We start from the raw sequence: 18,721 nt of genomic DNA on the forward strand, positions 1-18,721 counted from the left end.
GGGCAATGCCAAAGCTGTGGTAGCCTGACTGCTGGTCATGAACAAACAAGGAGGGGGATACACACTCTGATAGCTACTTTGAAGATGGAAGGAAGTATTCCACTTCCATCAGATCCCCCACCCACCCGGCTAAAGGGTCTCCTGGGCGACATGCTTCAGCAGGCATGGGTGTAAGTTACACTGTCAGTGAGAGAGCACCTCGAGTTCCTGCTGCTAATAAGCCAAGCACACTATTCATTTGTTATACATTTTTATGAGCTTCAAACAGGAGCGACTTCAGTAATATATAGGAAATGTGATTGCTGTATACAGACGCGAGCTGACTTGGTGACCCTTCACCCAGAGCTCCAGACAGTTTTATTTAATTTAATTGTAAGACTTGGAAAAACATTAAAAAATGAAACCATAAATTTGCTTGTCAATGACTAAAAAACTGCATTGTTAATTTTGTAAAGAAAGGAAATATTTTTCAGTCACACTTGATTGTAATCCTGATACAGGCCACAATGAACAAATGACATTGCTAGGTTTGTAAATTTATTATAAGATGCATTGACTGTAGAAGAACACTTTCTTGACTTTCTGAATGTTACTTCAACAACATGAGAAAGCTTGACTGAAACCCTTTTGTCAAAACTAGATCAATTAGGTCCAAAATATTCTTGTTGCAGAGGACAAAGTTGCAATAATGGCGCAAATATGAAACATCATCAAAGTGGTGTTCAAGCTTGAATCGTGAAGTGTAATCCAAAAGCATTTTATATGCCATGTGCTAGCCGCAGTCGTAATTTTGTGTGTCAGATGCAGCACAATCTACAACAAAAGCAGTCACAATTTTTTGTGTAATTCAAAGAATATACATTGTTTTTGGCGCATCCACTCAGAGATGGGAAATCTTATTGAACAACTTTGAAAGCAAAGCAGCTTTCAGATACTCGATGGGAAAATAGGGATGAGAGTGCCAAACCAGGCAACACAAGTCAGAGATGCCCTCTGAAAGTGAGCAATAGCACTGATGAATCAAAAACAAAGAGTGAAGCATGTTTACTTGTTGTGAACAAATTTGAAAACTTTGAGTTTACTGTACACATTGTCATGATCTTCTCTTTGCCATTAATGCAGCAAGTGAGGCACTTCAAGCAGAAAACAGATGCGAAAGTAGCACCTAAATCCCTCGAAAGTTTAGTGAAGTTTATCGAGAACTTCCATGAAAAGGGTTTTGTTAATGTGCAGACAACTGCGAAAGAGATAGCTGAAAGCTTACAGATTGAGACAAAATTTCAAGAAGACAGAAACAGCAAGATGATGAAGCAATTTGATTATGAAAGTGACAACATGGTTTGCACACAACAAGTTCAAGAGGAGAAACACAAAATTGATTTCTTTTACCTTGTCATTGAAACAGTTGAAAGGTTTGAACAGTTGGCTAAGTATTTAAAAATATTCAGCTTTTTGTTTCCTCCAGAAAGTTTAAGACACATACAGGACAAAGGAATGAAAAATGCTATGTGAAAATCTTGAGAAGGAGTTATGTGTAAACGTTAATGGTGGATGTTTGAAACACATTGTTGCATCAGAACTTTTGACAGAAATCATAGTGTTCAGAAGAAATTGTGTTCAAGACTATGAGAACTTCAATGCTAATACGAAATGGAGGGAACCATCAGAGATGGATTTCAATGTACAGGAAGGTGGCATGTTTAGCTGGGGACCAGGCAAAGCAGTTTGGAGAGAATGTGTTGAGACTGTTCAGGAACAAGCATAGGGTGTCTTTGCATTGCGTCCAGATCATGAAGATATCAATGAATCTGAACCAGACAATGGTTTTGGGGCTCGTGAGGCTGTGGAGCTTTCCTCTACTATAGATGACCCTGAGCAGGATGGCATAAGGAGGGTGCCATGTTGGTACCCATTTGTTTATGTATCTTTCCCTCACAGGAAAAGAAGTAGTGTGTGAGGATATAGTTCATAAGGTAAATAAGGAATGAGGTAATGGGTCCGAGATCTGAAGGACGTTGGCAGAGGTTGTGTTCAATAGCAGCACAGCCACAGGCCTGAGGAATGTTGGTAAATATGGAGGTGGCATCAACAGTGACAAGTAGGGATCCAGGTCCTAATACAACAGGGAACGTAGAGAGTTGGTGAAGAAAGCAGTTTGTATCTTTGATGTGAGAAGCTAGGCTTTGGGCAATTTGTTGGAGTGGTTGGTTGACAAGAGTGGATATACTTTTGGTGGGAGCACAATAACCAGCTACAATGAGGCATCCAGTACTGTTGCGTTAGCGGATTTTATGAAATGTGAAGATGATGGCTGTGTGGAGGGTCATTGGGGTAAGGAGGGAAATGATCTGGGAAGAGATTCTGGGATGGACCAACAGATTTCAGTACAGATTGGAGGCTATGTTGCACTTCCAAAAACTATCAAAGAATTCATTCTCTTTTGTGTGTGATTGTTGATGACACTATGCTTCTGCTGTTTGGGGAGTAATCTTGCTTACTCCTAAATTGTTGATTTACTGTAACACAATTACGCAGAAAACATAAACAAGTTCATATTGTCAACCACAACACTCATAAACAAGTAGATATACTGCCTATACACAACAATATCCACCAACCTGAACTAGACAAGCAGTTTGTGGGTCTTGTGTAGCCAGGAAGATTTCCTTTATAGATGATCCTGAACAGGTTGTCATTTGAGGGTGCCATGTTGGTGCCAATTTGTTTATACATATTCCCCTCCCCATCTCATAAGAAACATCAGCTTATTGTATAGAGTTACTCGAGAATCATTAATTAACGTGATAGCCTGTAGTTACACCATATGACACCAAGAAATGGATACACACAAAGCAAGTAAGTGTTAATGAATCACTGGTGTTGGCTATGAACTAAATTGCAATAAAAGCCAGCCTTAGGTGATATGCCCCCCCCCCCCCCCCATGCATCTCCATGGGGATCTTCCGCATCTGTCATTTAGTCCCTCCACTCCTCCTCCTCCTCCTCCTCCTCCTCCTCCATCGATGATTACCTTTGCCACTTTTAAAAGAACTGAATTTAATGAAAGTCAAAAACGATTCACAGATACTGTTTACAATACACTATTAAATGCATTCATCACTTCACTGCACTTTATATTCACTTGAAATTAAAATGACTTGGAAATGCAATATTATTAAGTTATTCTGCTTTTTCCACGATCCACAAAACATCTTTTCCTTGCTTTATGATCAGCAAATTCATAAACAATACCATCAAGCACAAACAGAGCAAATAATCAATGTTGATGGTTGTAAACATTTAGAATGAAGACGCTGCCGTTACCTCTGTTCTATACTGGCTTCCTTCCTTTCTCCCCTGTACAGTTCCACACGAACAAAGAGTCTGATAATGGTAGTGCTGTAGTCTCTTTCTGCTCAAAACTCATTACCTCCTACTGAAGTATGCTATACTGTAAGGTCAATCATAGGTTAGTATGAAAGTTGAGTTCATGACATTGCTGTTGAAGCGCAGCACTGACAGAACAAAAATGACTTATTGTCAGGAGCAGATGGCCTATAACAAAGCTGTGTTTTTGAGACTGTGGAGGGTGTACGATGAAAATTAAGTGAAGCAGTGTATTCAACTGCAAATTTGTTCCATAAAAATAAGAGTAAAGCCTGGAAAAAGTTCAGTGTCTTAGTCCACATTTCAGACGAAAAATATCCAGGTACCTCCCATTGCACACTAAATGGTTATGTTGTTGTTTATTCCACCTCCATGAGAAAACATATGGCTCCAAAGGGAAAGATAGAGGCCCTGTGGCCACTACGCGTGCCATTTGCATATGATTTTGGTCATGGCAATTTGCACTTATGAGCTAACAGCAAACTGTATAGCTTATAATTCATTTCTGTAGCTTTTTACAGCTGTTGCAGATTTATTTTAATAATTAATCACTATTTAGGAACACACTTCATTGTTTTGTCCAATTTTCTTGTATTGTCACCACAGACTCTGTAACATGTTGAAATTGCATGTCAATGTAATTACTAGACATTCTCTGAATAGAGATTAAATATTAAAGTAAACTTACAGCAGTCCTCGAAATATACAAACATAAGAACAAGGGTCAAGAGCAGATGATATGAAAAGCAAAGCATTTGCAGGTGTGACTATATGGGAATAAAATGAGTAGAATTGGAAAGAACAACTAAACAAAAATATGGCAGTGAGTAATTGATGGAGCAGGCATGGAACTAAGTTTAACAAAAGTGAGGTAATGAAAAATCATCAGGAAATATATAAAAATGAAGTACATATATTTTAATGGAAAAACATCTAGGAAGTAAGTTAACAAGAAAGTTTACGTAACAGATGAAATTTTGGAGAGGATATAAAATTGTTTAAAATTTTGTTATTGTGTATGCACATAATCAGAAACTGGAAAATACCTATCAAAGTACAGATCATGATATACAAGTCATTAACTGGTAATTTTGATCTATGGATCAAAATGCTGAACTTGTACAAAGATAATCTCAGCAGAATATAAGAGACAGAGATGTACTTTCTATGAGGGACCAGAGTAAGATGAGAAGGGAGAAAATAATAAATGACACAATATGAAATACCCTTCAGATAAATCCCCTAAAAGAAACTACGAAGAGAAATATGTTTAAATCGTTTGGTCACATTAAACGAAAGTGACAAGACAGATTTCCAAAGAAAACCTTCCAGATTCTTGAAGGAGAGCAATAGGAAGACCACAAACAAGATGGAGAGGCCAGGTGACGCATGACATGAACCAAAGGGGCAGAAATGCTGAACAATAGATTGTAGGAGGAAAGAGAATTTGGAAGAGGCATTGTGAACAACCTGCAGTAGCAGAAACATTAGGGAAACATTCCACGTGGGAAAAATATATCTAAAAACAAAGATGATGTGACTTACCAAACGAAAGCGCTGGCACGTCGATACACACACAAACAAACACAAACATACACACAAAATTCAAGCTTTCGCAACAAACTGTTGCCTCATCAGGAAAGAGGGAAGGAGACGGAAAGACGAAAGGATGTGGGTTTTAAGGGAGAGGGTAAGGAGTTATTCCAATCCCGGGAGCGGAAAGACTTACCTTATGGGGAAAAAAGGACGGGTAAACACTCGCACACACACACATATCCATCCACACATATACAGACACAAGCAGACATATTTAAAGACCAAATATGTCTGCTTGTGTCTGTATATGTGTGGATGGATATGTGTGTGTGTGTGTGTGTGTGTGTGTGCGCGCGCGAGTGTTTACCCGTCCTTTTTTCCCCATAAGGTAAGTCTTTCCGCTCCCGGGATTGGAATGAATCCTTACCCTCTCCCTTAAAACCCACATCCTTTCGTCTTTCCCTCTCCTTCCCTCTTTCCTGATGAGGCAACAGTTTGTTGCGAAAGCTTGAATTTTGTGTGTATGTTTGTGTGTCTATCGACGTGCCAGCGCTTTCGTTTGGTAAGTCACATCATCTTTTATATATATCATCTCTCCTGTACAGTGAGTAGCAGTTATCCTTTTCGTAATATTGTCATTATTTCAGCCTGTATTTTATGCAAAGAAATATACACACGTATACAGACAATGGAAAATACAGGATGAAATAATGACAATATTACGAAAAGAATAACTGCTACTCACTGTACAGGAGAGATGCTGATTCGCAGATATGCACAACAAAAAGACTGTTAGCAAATAAGCTTTTGGCCTTCATTGGAAATAGACCCCATCCCACACAAACACACTTAACACTCACACGGATGAGCACACTGGTTGCTGAGGCCAGACTGTGTGTGTGTGTGTGTGTGTGTGTGTGTGTGTGTGTGTGTGTGTGTGTATTTCCAATGAAGGCCTTTTTGGCTGAAAGCTTACTTGCTGACAGTCTTTTTGTTGTGCCTATCTGCAACTCAGCATCTTCGCTATATGGTGAGTAGCAACTATCCTTTTAAATACACATACACATATAACACATACAACATACACCTACACACACACACATATAGAAACACATAAATATCTTTGAATATACATCTTTATAAGTTTATGCACCAACAGTGCAAAATTCAGTGCTACCCGATCAGTCACTGTGTTGGCATATAATAACTGTCATGCCCAACACTTTCATAAATAGTTGCAGTGATACTCGCCCTCGGTTATACTTGTGAATTCATGTACTTGCTCACCTATCTGTGCTGTTATAGCACTTTTACCTGACAACAGACTCAAGTGACAAGATCTTCAGTTAAATGAGAAGTGGTGGAAACTGCTGAGTTGAATATCCAAGCACATGGAGACAGCGAGTTCGGGGACATCCTCATGAGACCGACTAGCAAGTTTAACGCCAAGTTTACAGTTTTCATTTCTGATCTCCAGTCCACACCTTTGTCCATATTATACCACTAACCACCAACAGTGCCTGCATTTTGACAGCAGCACCCATTCCACACCAAAAAATCCTTCCCATACAGGCTGATCACACATGGATGGCATATCTGTAGTGATGTGAATTTCCTTATCCAGTGTACTGGCGGTCTTATTCAGGCATTTACCGACAGACACTACCTCCTTAAAACTATACCACCAACAGATTTTCATTGCAATATACTCACACACTCCTAATCTCCAACCACCATCAAGAATCAGCTGCAATGGAGTACCACCCTTGCCACCCAATATCACCTCAGACTCTAGTAAGTGAACCATATTCTTCGCCAGGAATTTGATTATCTATCATCACAACTAGATATGAGGGACTTCCTACCCAAAACCCTAGCCACCCCAGTCATCCACCCAACCTACACAACAGCCTGGTCCATCACTATTCCACTCTTAATCCCAACCACCTTGACACAGGGGTCATATCACTGTAGAAGACCCAGGTGAAAGACCTGCACAATTCACCCAACCAGTGCATCCTCCTCCAGCACTGTCATAGGTTCAGCCCATACCTTGAGAGGCAGGGCCATTTTGAGAGCAGCCATGTCATATACCAGCTCTGCTACAATTTCTGCAAAGAAATTTATGTGGGCATGACCACCAACCAGCCGGCACCAGAATGAACGGCTAAGCCAAACTGTAGCCAAGAACAAAGTTGTGCACCAGCAGCACAACAATCTGTCAAGCACAACATGCCTGACTACAGTAGTTGATTCACAACCCATGACATCTGGTTCCTTCCCTACGGCATCAGCTATTCTGAATTACATAGATGGGAGTCATCCTGCAATACACCCTTTGCTCCCATAATCTTCCTGGCCTCAATCTCTACTAACCCTCTGTCCCCTAACCCTCTACCCAACAGTTTTATAATCTGTCCTTTCACCCTTTCCCAATCCATACCTCCAAGTCACCATCATGCACTGCACCTCACAGGCATGCACTGCATGCAAAGCCCATGCACCTGCCACATCTCTCTCCTGCATTCCTGTCCTGCACTGCTGCTGCCTCCCACCCAGCCACTAGCTTCCTGTCCCCAAACCCCTCCTGCTTCCTGCCTATTTCTGCCTCTACCCACTCCACTAAACATAAGTTTCCAAAGATGGTTAATTAAACTAAAACCTATTGTAGATTTTAATATTGTGATTTGGACTGTTTTGAATAAAATATTTTAAAGGCACGATTTCACTTAAATGAATGGTACATTACACAATATGATTTATGTGAGTATTTTAGATGTGCAAGATCGTTTAAGGGTAATAGAAATTCATAAAATGAAATCTAAGACTCAGATCTGTTTATCTCATCATAGTGCTGTAATCAGTCTTTTGAAAAATGAAAGAGCAGCCCATGAAATGGCTGAGTAATAGACTTTAGGATGCTGAGTAAGAACAGCAGCCCTTAAATTCCCTGTACCCATAGCATCCAGATCTTACAATGCTTTCCCAAGATATGAGTGACCTGTCTTCTTCCTGGACAGTGCATAGTTTGCCTGAGTTGTACTCCAGCATACTCCCTTCCAGTGACTGACTGATGTCACACAAGTTCTGTACTTGTAAACAATCAGACTATTACAGAGTTTTCATTGGTCTCATTACGAGAAATATCTTATGCATCTGTTCCTGCAGTCTTTGTGCTAACTATTATTCAGGATACCTGGGGTGCTGGATTACTCTTCTGAAGGCAATTTCTTACAGTCTGGATTAGCACAGTCAATCCCACTGGCTCTAAAACTGCACTGCATTGTTCAGTCTTGTTCTCGTTTTCCTGTAAGTCATAACTTCTGCATGGAAATCATTAACTTGCACCAACCAATGGTGATTTTCTACAACAACATTGCAAGTTCTCAATAATGTTGTTGAACTTCTCATTCAAAATAAGTGTTCGTGAGTTAATAAGCATGGAAATGACCCTTTCTAAGACCACAAACAAAGCACAAGGTCTATACAGACTGAACATGCATAACACATACATTCACTCTGTTAAATGCTGTTTACAACTGATAAGGTAAATTTTTTGGAACTATTAGTTACTTTCTTGGAGAGTAGAGAAGGTTAGTTTGAGGATGGTTTAAAGGAAGAGCAAGTCAGTCAGACACTAGTTTGAAAGGGACCTAAAAGTATTGAGGACAATGGTACACACATTATATCAGACTGATTCCAGGACCTGGCTCCAAACTTCACAAACCTATGAAAAAAAAATTTTCCAGTGTACCATGCATTCTACAGGATAAGTCCATTAGGCACAAATATGTTTTAAAAAATAAGGCTGGAAAATAAAATATACACTCACCTTAGAATTAGAGTATCATTCTCTGTATTTAAATAACCCTCACTGGCAAGTAGATCAAGACGGAAGAATCGGTTGTAGCCCCAACATTCTCCAATCTCAAAATCTGATGCAAATTCACGGACAATATTCTTGCTAGCATCAACTGAGCCTTGATGAATCATTTCAACTCTATATTCATATCTGTATTAGAAAAATAAAACATGTTTAAACATAACGTTCTTAATCAAACTTTTGTTACACAATAGCACTCAGGTTCATAACTTAATTTGTATAAACACCTATTACTCCACATTATACTATTGCTTGACAAGTAGATTTTATCTATCCATTACACCGTATTACTCCAGATAGCATTTCATATATTTTGATTTCCTTTTCAACAAAATCTTTGGGCCATACAACAGCTCATTAGTATTGCATGTAACACACTCCCTGCACTCTTCTCTTATCTCATGTTGTAAAAACCACAGTCAGAGGTTATAAAACTTAGGCTTGAACATTCTTGACAGTTTTCAACTGTTTTCATTCCTATATACTCCACCTCTGCCTTGGTCCTAACAAGTTAGTGTGACATTCATCATAATTGAAAAGAAGCTTCATACAAGTTGTAAATGTGCTGTAATGTGGTTGTTGTTGTTGTGCCTAACTAATAACGAACTGTCTTCAAAATGTTCTTCAGTGGACACCATATATTGTTGTTCTTATACACTTGTGTGCAACAAAAACTTTGTTCCTCTAAGAAGAGTTACCAAAGAATATGAAGCAACAATAAATTAGTGAATGAAAGCAGAGAAATTAAGTCTGCTATTATCCGCAACAAAAAAGTTAGAAAACTTTAACACTTAAGATCTGTAACATGTGAAATCCAATTTAGGTTCTTATTAGAAGGCAACTGTGTAAGTTATTACATTTCTACTTATAATGCAGTCCATATCAGACAACAATAACAAATATTGTAGGTGGTTTCAATGACCTTATCGTTTGACAATTTTCTTTTCAAGAAAAAGTGTATTTTAAGTCTTTAAAAAAACTGCATCAGCTGTTCTCGTTTTTTGACATGATGCTGGCTGCAGCTGTGGAACAGCTGATGCAGAGCCATGAAGATGTGGAGTAAGATTTCTCCAGTGTAGATGATTGTTCAAAACTTGTTACAACATTTGTTATTTCCCTCACAGATTTGAACATATAACATACCACAATTAAATGAACCTGGTTGTTATCCGCAACAACATCATACCTTTCATGCTTCCCTATCTTCCACTTCCTCCTCCTCCTCCACCTCCTCCTATTCTCTATTATTTATCTACTGAATAACTGGTCAGAAGTGCCTCTATATGGCTGAAACCCACATTGCTATTCTCCTAGGATATTTTCAGGGCACTTCTTTATCCTTTCATTTAGCACCCTGCAAAATAGTTTGTACACTGTATTCAATGACGTTATGCCTCTCTAATTTTCCAAGCTAAGTTTTTTTTTCCTTTCTTATATATAGGACATATTATTAGAGTTCAGGCATGCTTTCTTTTCCCATATATTATTTATAAACCAAGCCTTACATTACCACCAAATTTTATAAGTTCCGAGACTATTCCATCTTCACTAGGTGCACGATTATTTTTCACTTTATTGATCACTGACTCAGTCTCCACCAATGTTGGTCTTTTTGCTTCTTCCCTTTTATCTTCTCTTGCCTCTATATTCTCCTTCTGTCCTTGTGACACTCTTGATACCTGGTCTGAGTTGGTACTGAGCGTATCTTCGAAGTATTCTGCCAATCTCCACAATATTTTTTGTTCATCTCTGATTATCTCACCATTTATATTTTTAATATGAATATAATAGAGGCAACATTCCACGTGGGAAAAATATATCTAAAAATAAAAATGCTGTTACTTACCAAACGAAAGTGTTGGTATGTTGATAGGAGACAATAAAAAACACACAAACTCACACACAAATTTCAAGCGTTCGCAACGACAGGTTGCTTCGTCAGGAAAGAGGGAAGGAGAGGGAAAGACGAAAGGATGTGGGTTTTAAGGGAGAGGGTACGGAGTCATTCCAATCCCGGGAGCGGAAAGACTTACCTTGAGGGGAAAAAGGGACAGGTATACATTCGCACGCGAGCGCGCGCGCCCACACACACACACACACACACACACACACACACACACACACACACACACATCTATAGACACAAGCAGACATGCTTTTACAACGTCTGCTTGTGTCTATATATGTGCAGATGGATGTGTGTGTGTGTGTGTGTGTGTGTGTGTGTGTGTGTGTGTGTGTGGGTGTGTGCGCGCGCGCGCTAGCGAGTGTATACCTGTCCCTTTTCCCCCCCTAAGGTAAGTATTTCCGCTCACGGGATTGGAATGACTCCTTACCCTCTCCCTTAAAACCCACATCCTTTCGTCTTTCCCTCTCCTTCCCTCTTTTCTGACAAAGTAACCTTGGGCTGCGAAAGCTTGAAATTTGTGTGTTTGTTTGTGTGTTTTTTATTGTCTCCTATCAACATACCAACGCTTTCGTTTGGTAAGTAACAGTATCTTTATTTTTAGATACATTTATATTTTTACACGCATTTTGGATGGGTTGAATTTTTTTTTCTCATCTTCCTTATTGCATGATAGAATTTTCCTATCTCATTCTGTTCTTTTAGTTCTTCTCTCACTTGAAATTTTGCTTTCAGTCATTCCTTTTTGTTACATATCCTATGAGCATACTTCATATACCTCCACAGTTCTTCCTGTCTCTTTCTGCAGTATTCTAAGTCTTCTTGCATTTTTATAGTCGATTGATAGTCTACATTCATCATCAAACTATTAATTTCTTTTCTTTCTTCTGCTGCCTCTTTCATTACTTTCTCGGTCCCATTCCATCTGCCTTGATTTTCCATTGTTTCTTCGCTGGCCATCAGGACATTTAATTTTTATTTGGTAAGCTTTAACAATTTTGAGATCATTCAGTTTTGCTATATTCGAATCTGCTGTTTGCCATTCCGATTTAATGTATTACTGCTAACTTCTCTCTCACTATGGCATTTACAGTGAAGTGGTCTGAATCACAGTTTGGATCCCTGCAGCACTGTGCCTCTGTGACTGACGTGGCATACCATGCTTCTACTAACACATGATCTATTTGGTTAACTATGCTACATACACCTGATTTGCATGTTCCAAGACGTATTCTTTTGTGTGGAAAACACATATTCTTCATAAGTAAACGATTTCTAGCACCAAATTGACTAATATATCACCATTCTCATTACTTTTTTCATGTAATGTGTATCTCCCTGATACTCTTCCACATTCATTTTGTCTGATCTGTGCATTAAAATCTCCCACAACAAGCAATAGGTAGTAGTTTTGTGCTTTACTACAGATACTTTCAAGGCCTTCATAAAACTGTTCTTTTATTCTTTCTTCTTCTTCTTCTTCTTCTTTTTCCTCTATTGGTTCATATGCTGTTATTGTTTTAGTTCTGAATTTTCCTTTTACTTTCCGTTTCCTGAAAGACTTTTCCTAATCCCTTTTGTTGTTATAAATATTTTAGTTTGCCCTATTCTTTTTTCTGGTCCCCAGTACAGCAGAGAATAATGAGGCATTTCTATCCACACTTGCCCTGGTTATCTCACTTCCTGTAATGCCACAATACAATCTCTCCAGTTATTTCTTTCATTCTTCCAGGTTTCAACATCGTTTGTAGGTTCTAAGTAACTACTGCCAAATCATCTGTCCTCTTTCCTTGCTGAATTCGTGTTCTGTATGTCCCAGACATTATCAGACACTCTTATTGTGGTTCGGTAATATGACATTTCTACAGTGCTGGGTTATTGGGCCCATGCCTAAATTCCACCCTGCAGAATGTGGATTTTTAGGGTTTATTCCTCTAAGAAAGCTGGCTTTCATATGCCTTTTGAACTTTCCCTACCCTACGTTGTGGGATACAATTTGTCTGGTTCCTCTGTCAAAACCACTCTGGCTTTGGTGACCCTGCCAATAGCAATGCTACTGCCGGCCCAGCCCTTGACTTCGTCAGAGCATGAAAAACCTTCGCACCCAGCACTGAAGGTACCTTCGATAAGTTGGTGTCCCACAGGAAGGCAAAATTTAATTTGTTTACATTTAAAATATCTGTTTGCCTTTCAGTGACAAAGTCCAGATAATGAAATAAAACTATACTCTGTCAAATTAATTAGAAATTTAGTAGGATATAGTGCTCCAAAATGATTTTAAAATCTGAAGCAATCATACACACAAAATATATAATTAAAGGTATGAAGCCAGAAACAAATTATGGTAATTTCAGAACAAGGAGGTTCAACAGATTAATTCAAGCAACAAGTTCACCGAATTCAAAAAATGAAGATAATGCAGATAAGGATGAACCGAGCAATTACTTAACAATTTAATTTAATAACTTATAATCAAACCAACAAAAGATGTTGAAGGCCTATAAACAGAGAAAGGCAGCTATCATTAATAAGTTGATAGTTTCAACCAAATGATAATACTTGTACAAACATTACAGATTATGCCAAACTAAACAAAACATCTCAGAAAGGTCTTCAATAGGGTGTGAGTAGACACAATGAAAATTTGGCAGTAGAAACAACTGAAAATAAAACAGAGAGAGAAACCTATACTGGCAGGAATGTCATAAATTACGATGGCAGATGCCACAGTAACTATAGTACATTCAAAATTCTTTTTTGCATAATCTTACATTTCATTCAACTCAGTCATGCTAAAAACTACTCATTTTACAAATGTGGAAATTTCATCAACTGCAAGAGCTGCACCTTTTCATAGGTCGCTTGGAGGGGATTTTCCTGGGATCCATAATTCTTCAGCCCCTGGTATGGTTTAGATACACTGATGACAAAAAAAAATGGTTCAAATGGCTCTGAGCACTATGGGACTTAACATCTGTGGTCATCAGTCCCCTAGAACTTAGAACTACTTAAACCTAACTAACCTGAGGACATCACACACACCCATGCCTGAGGCAGGATTCGAACCTGCGACCGTAGCAGTCGCGCGGTTCCGGACTGAGCGCCTAGAACCGCGAGACCACCGCGGCCGGCCACTGATGACATCTATACCATATGGACTCATGGTGAAGATGACCTGCTAAAATTCCTGATTCCTGGAATCTATGAATACATTATCCCAACTAAATTACACATGGCCCTATTCCAAATCCTATGCCACTTTCCTTGATGTTTATCTTGTCATCACTGAAGGCCTGCTACACATTTCCATCCACTTAATCCTATCAACAAAGACCAGTACTTACATTTTAACAGTTGCCATCCTTTTCATGTTGAACGTTCCCACCCTTACAGCCTTTACATTCGAGACAAACGTATTTGTTCTGATGCAGACTCCTTGCACCTATACACCACCATTCTCACCTCAGCCTTCACTGCACATAAATACCCCACCAGCCTAGTTCAAAAGACTTTGGAGCACACCATTTGTGACTTAGTATTATCCTGACCAGGAATGTATTAACCAGCTACTTCTAAGGGGCCACGACTTCAAGGGCCATGACTTCCTATAATCGTGCCCAGAAATGAGATCCATTCTATCTGAAAATTTGCCCACCACACCTAGAAAAACTTTACATCAGCCTCCCAATCTCCACAATATTCTTTTCAGACCCTACACTCCTTCTACACCTATCTCCCTACCCTATGGCTCCTACCTCTGTGACCATCCCCACTGTAAGACCTGCCCTATGCACCCTCCTACCACTACCTATCCCAGTCCTGTAACTGGCAAAACGTATACTATCAAAGAGACAGCCACCTGTGAAATGACGCTTCATATACCAGCTGTTATGTAAACACTGTTCTGCCTTTTACGTCGGCATGACTGTCACCAAATTGTCAATTAGGATGAATGGGCATAGGCAGAGTGTGTATAATGGCAACACGCAAAATCCTGTGGCAGAGCATGCTCTACAACCTGACAATCATGACCTCATTGCCTGTTTCACCACAGGCACCATCTGGATTCTTCCCCCAGACACCAGTTTCTCAGAACTCTGCATGTGGGAACTAGCACTACAACATGTTCTAGGTTCTTGCCACCCACTTGGCCTTAATCTACATTAATTAATTCTGTCTCAGCATATGTTCACAGTAACTACTCCTTTCATCACTCCATTTTAGTTTCCTCTATCTTTCATTGTCTTACCAGTCTATTTTTCACCACCACCTCCCACCTCTGTTTTGTACAATGCCCTTTAAGCATCTCACTCTTATGAACTCATGCACTATGTTTTAGTAGTAATGTCTGCCTTGCATATTACCCTGTCTTCCGCCTTTAAGTTCTCCGGTTTTCAAATCTCATCCAATGCAGTCCCCAACAATCAGTCTTTCCTTCCCATCCCGTACGTTAAGTCTCCCCTGGCCCACAGTTCTGGATGACTTTCCCAAAATCTACCCCTTTTCCTAGACCTCTCCAGTCCTTTTCCTTCACCCGTGGCTAATTGTGTGTGTGTGTGTGTGTGTGTGTGTGTGTGTGTGTGTGTGTGTGTGCGTGTCAAAAATAGCCAGAGGACCACAGTCATGCATGTATGAGCTGTGTTTGCATTTTGTTGTGCCTATCAGTGACTCAGCATCTCAGTTATATGGTGAGTAGCAACTTTCCTTTTCATGATATTGTTACATTCCGTCTAGGATTTTCCACTGTTTGACAAAAACATAATTTTGTTATGTAGCTAATTACCACTGTAAATTGCATACTTCAAACATACAGCTGCATCCACCTAGACTTCACTTCCATTGTGGTAAGGGAGAACTCCACTGAGGCCACTCTCGGCACTATGAGAGGTGCTTGAGGTATCGCTGGAACTGTCACTATTGTTACTTAATGAAATAATCATGTCCTCCACTGATGCTCTACATACATTTGTCAGTCTTCTTTCCATCTTCAGAGATGATGTTCCTAACAGTTTCTGTTTGGAGTTCTTAGACTGCAGATAGGGTAAATTTATTATTATTATTCCTGGCAACATAACATTTTAACTTAGGCCCATATTAGCTCTGTAACTGTTGAGTTGGTGGCACCCTAATGAGAGTGTACCCATATGTTTGTGCCAGCTCGTAAGTTTCAAACATGGGGAACACTTGCCGGCGAAAGGCAAAGGTCCCGAGTTCGAGTCTCGGTCGGGCACACAGTTTTAATCTGCCAGGAAGTTTCATATCAGCGCACACTCCGCTGCAGAGTGAAAATCTCATTCTGGAAACATCCCCCAGGCTGTGGCTAAGCCATGTCTCCGCAATATCCTTTCTTTCAGGAGTGCTAGTTCTGCAAGGTTCGCAGGAGAGCTTCTGTAAAGTTTGGAAGGTAGGAGACGAGGTACTGGCGGAAGTAAAGCTGTGAGTACCTGGCGTGAGTCGTGCTTCGGTAGCTCAGTTGGTAGAGTACTTGCCCGCGAAAGGCAAAGGTCCCGAGTTCGAGTCTCGGTCGGGCACACAGTTTTAATCTATCCTCCTCCATTGTCGAGAACGCGTTTTTTAGGAATCTTCTCGAAAGTCACTATTACCAGAGACATAAGCATCCCTAGTTTCCCATCCGTAACTCTTATTATGGGTTAGGTATGGGAAACTATTGTTATGTTATTAGTAAAGGTATTGTTACGAGTCTCTTAACAATATTTTTTACTGAAAAATTACTATGAATTACGAGGGTTAAGTGAAAGGTAATGCCTCCACCTTTGTTAATTGGGTTTGGATGAGAATATTTTAATACATCAAATGTGCACATAATCCTTAGAATGTGATCTTTAATTACCAATATTCACTTTTCCACATAATCACCAGCCAATTCAATACATTTATGCCAACGATGAATAAGTTTTCTGAAGCCATCACGGAAGAAGTCGACACACTGTTTCCACAACCACAATCTCTCAGTTCTCTCAATGTCTTCATCAGAAGCATAATGATGTCCCCACAGATCGTCTTTCATTATCTGGAACAGATGGAAGTTAGTCGGTACTAAATGTGGACTGTATGGAGGATGCTGTACGTTGGTGAGATTCAGTCTTTGAAGTTCTGCTGTGGTGGCACATGAAGTGTGTGGTTTGGCATTGTCATGCTACAGGAAAACATTTCCTTTTTCCTTTCGGACCCTTGTTAGCCGTCGTTTCAGAGTTTGCAGCGTTCTGATGTAACACTCTGAATTTATTGTTGTTCCACGATCAAGGAAATCAACTTTGATAACACCATCTGTGTCCCAGAACACTGTGGCCATGATTTTTCCAGCTGAGGGCTGCATCTGTAATTTCTTTTTCTGGGTGAGCCTTTGTGTCAATATTCCATGTTTGGTCTGCGGGTCATAATGGTCAACCCACGTTTCGTCTCTTGTCACAATTGAATGGAGAAATGCATCACCTTCATTCTCATAACGCGAGAGGAGTTCCTGGCAAATTTCCAGTCTGTGCGCTTTCATTTCAGGAGTCAGCATCCAGGGTAACCATGCACAGATCTTCTGATAGCCAAGCAAAGCAATAATGTGACCCACATGTTCTTGTGAAATGCCGATTGTGCTTACAATTTCTCTCTGAGTGATACAACAATTGTCCTGAATCGATCTGTCAACATTTTGCTTGTGTAACTCGGTGGTTTCTGTCACAGGACGGCAAACACTGTCACACAGGTCAAATGTTCCCGCCTCAACATCTTTGAACTAACTCGCCCAACGACGCACAGTACTCATATCAACACAAGCACCATAAACTGCCTAAGAGAAGAGGCTACAGAACAAGCCAGTACCTGCCGTATACCAATGCTGCCAACTGTTGAAGAGTTATGAAGGTGGAGGCATTACTTTTCATTCAACCCTCGTATTAATATTTCACATTCAACTGATCACTCTCACTCTTGATTAATCTTCACACTTGCACTTGCTACAACTAGGACTTTTTACTTATTCATTCTTCAGTCCTAAAACTTCTGTTTCTCAATGTAAACTAGCTTCCTATCCGGCAATAGCCCATATTTATAACGCTACGTTTCAAAGGTTTTCTGTACAAGAAAACAGTAGAACATTTGCAACTTTTCTCAAACAAATACCAGACAGAATAACGTACCGAGATCACTAGAATGGCTGTGTATGTGTTAGCTATCTATGTGCTAGACAGAAACGTATAAAATACGATGACGCGGACGCGCATGCTACATGGCAAAATACAACTACTTGATAACTCAATTCAGTCTAGTCAACTGACAAAAGAAACAAACGAATAGCATGTGGGCTGACTGGCAGGGGCAGCGAGGGTGGCAATGCTGGCGGCCCTGCAGGAGGGGGGTGGGGGCGCCCCCCATATGTATCCGCCACTGGATGGAGCAGGGTTTCATTTGGGATGTGATGTTGCAAGGGACAATAAAAAGGAATGTAATAATGTCAAGGAATGATAAGCATGAATAAACACTACAGGGGATGGCTTCAAGCCTTGTGAGATACCTACAAAAGGTATTTGGATGGTACAGGAATCAATTAGTATGCCAGTGATCATGACTTCTTGCTAAGGCATTTTAGTATGTTTAATGCCACATACTTTAGAAATTATTATTTTTTCTTTCTGCTCCATTTTTCCCAAATTTTCTTAATACATTTGATCTGTTCTCTCATTTTCTTCTGTCCATTTATATTCTGTTCTATTTTTGTCTGTTTTTGTTCAAGTGTATTTTTTTATGTTGTTTCTGAACTGTTCTCTATAGCCTACATTATCTTGTATTATTTCCAAATCATTGATGTCTTCTGCTTCCGTGATCCATTTTGTCTTCTTTTTGCTAGTCTTTGCTATCTTGAATATTGCCTTGTGAGCCTGTCTTTTTCTGTCCTGTGGATGGGCCCATAAAATTTGCATGTCTCAATTAGATTTTTTCTTAAGACAACATTGATATTTACTCATTTCTTCAAACAGTTTTACTGTTCATGTAAATAA

The 18,721-nt window shown here is 39.7% G+C and overlaps 1 protein-coding gene across 2 annotated transcripts in view; it reads right to left on the bottom strand.

Moving 5' to 3' along the window:
- LOC126250778 (E3 ubiquitin-protein ligase TRIM37-like) overlaps positions 1-18,721 on the bottom strand; it is a 313,056-nt gene that overhangs the window by 204,158 nt on the left and 90,177 nt on the right. For both annotated transcript variants that reach the window (XM_049951588.1, XM_049951587.1), the window contains exon 6: positions 8,756-8,935. In XM_049951588.1, the coding sequence (XP_049807545.1) occupies positions 8,756-8,935 (180 nt within the window). The remainder of the gene's footprint in view (positions 1-8,755; positions 8,936-18,721) is intronic.

Source organism: Schistocerca nitens, chromosome 1 (assembly GCF_023898315.1).
Source record: "Schistocerca nitens isolate TAMUIC-IGC-003100 chromosome 1, iqSchNite1.1, whole genome shotgun sequence".
Taxonomy (NCBI): domain Eukaryota; kingdom Metazoa; phylum Arthropoda; class Insecta; order Orthoptera; family Acrididae; genus Schistocerca; species Schistocerca nitens.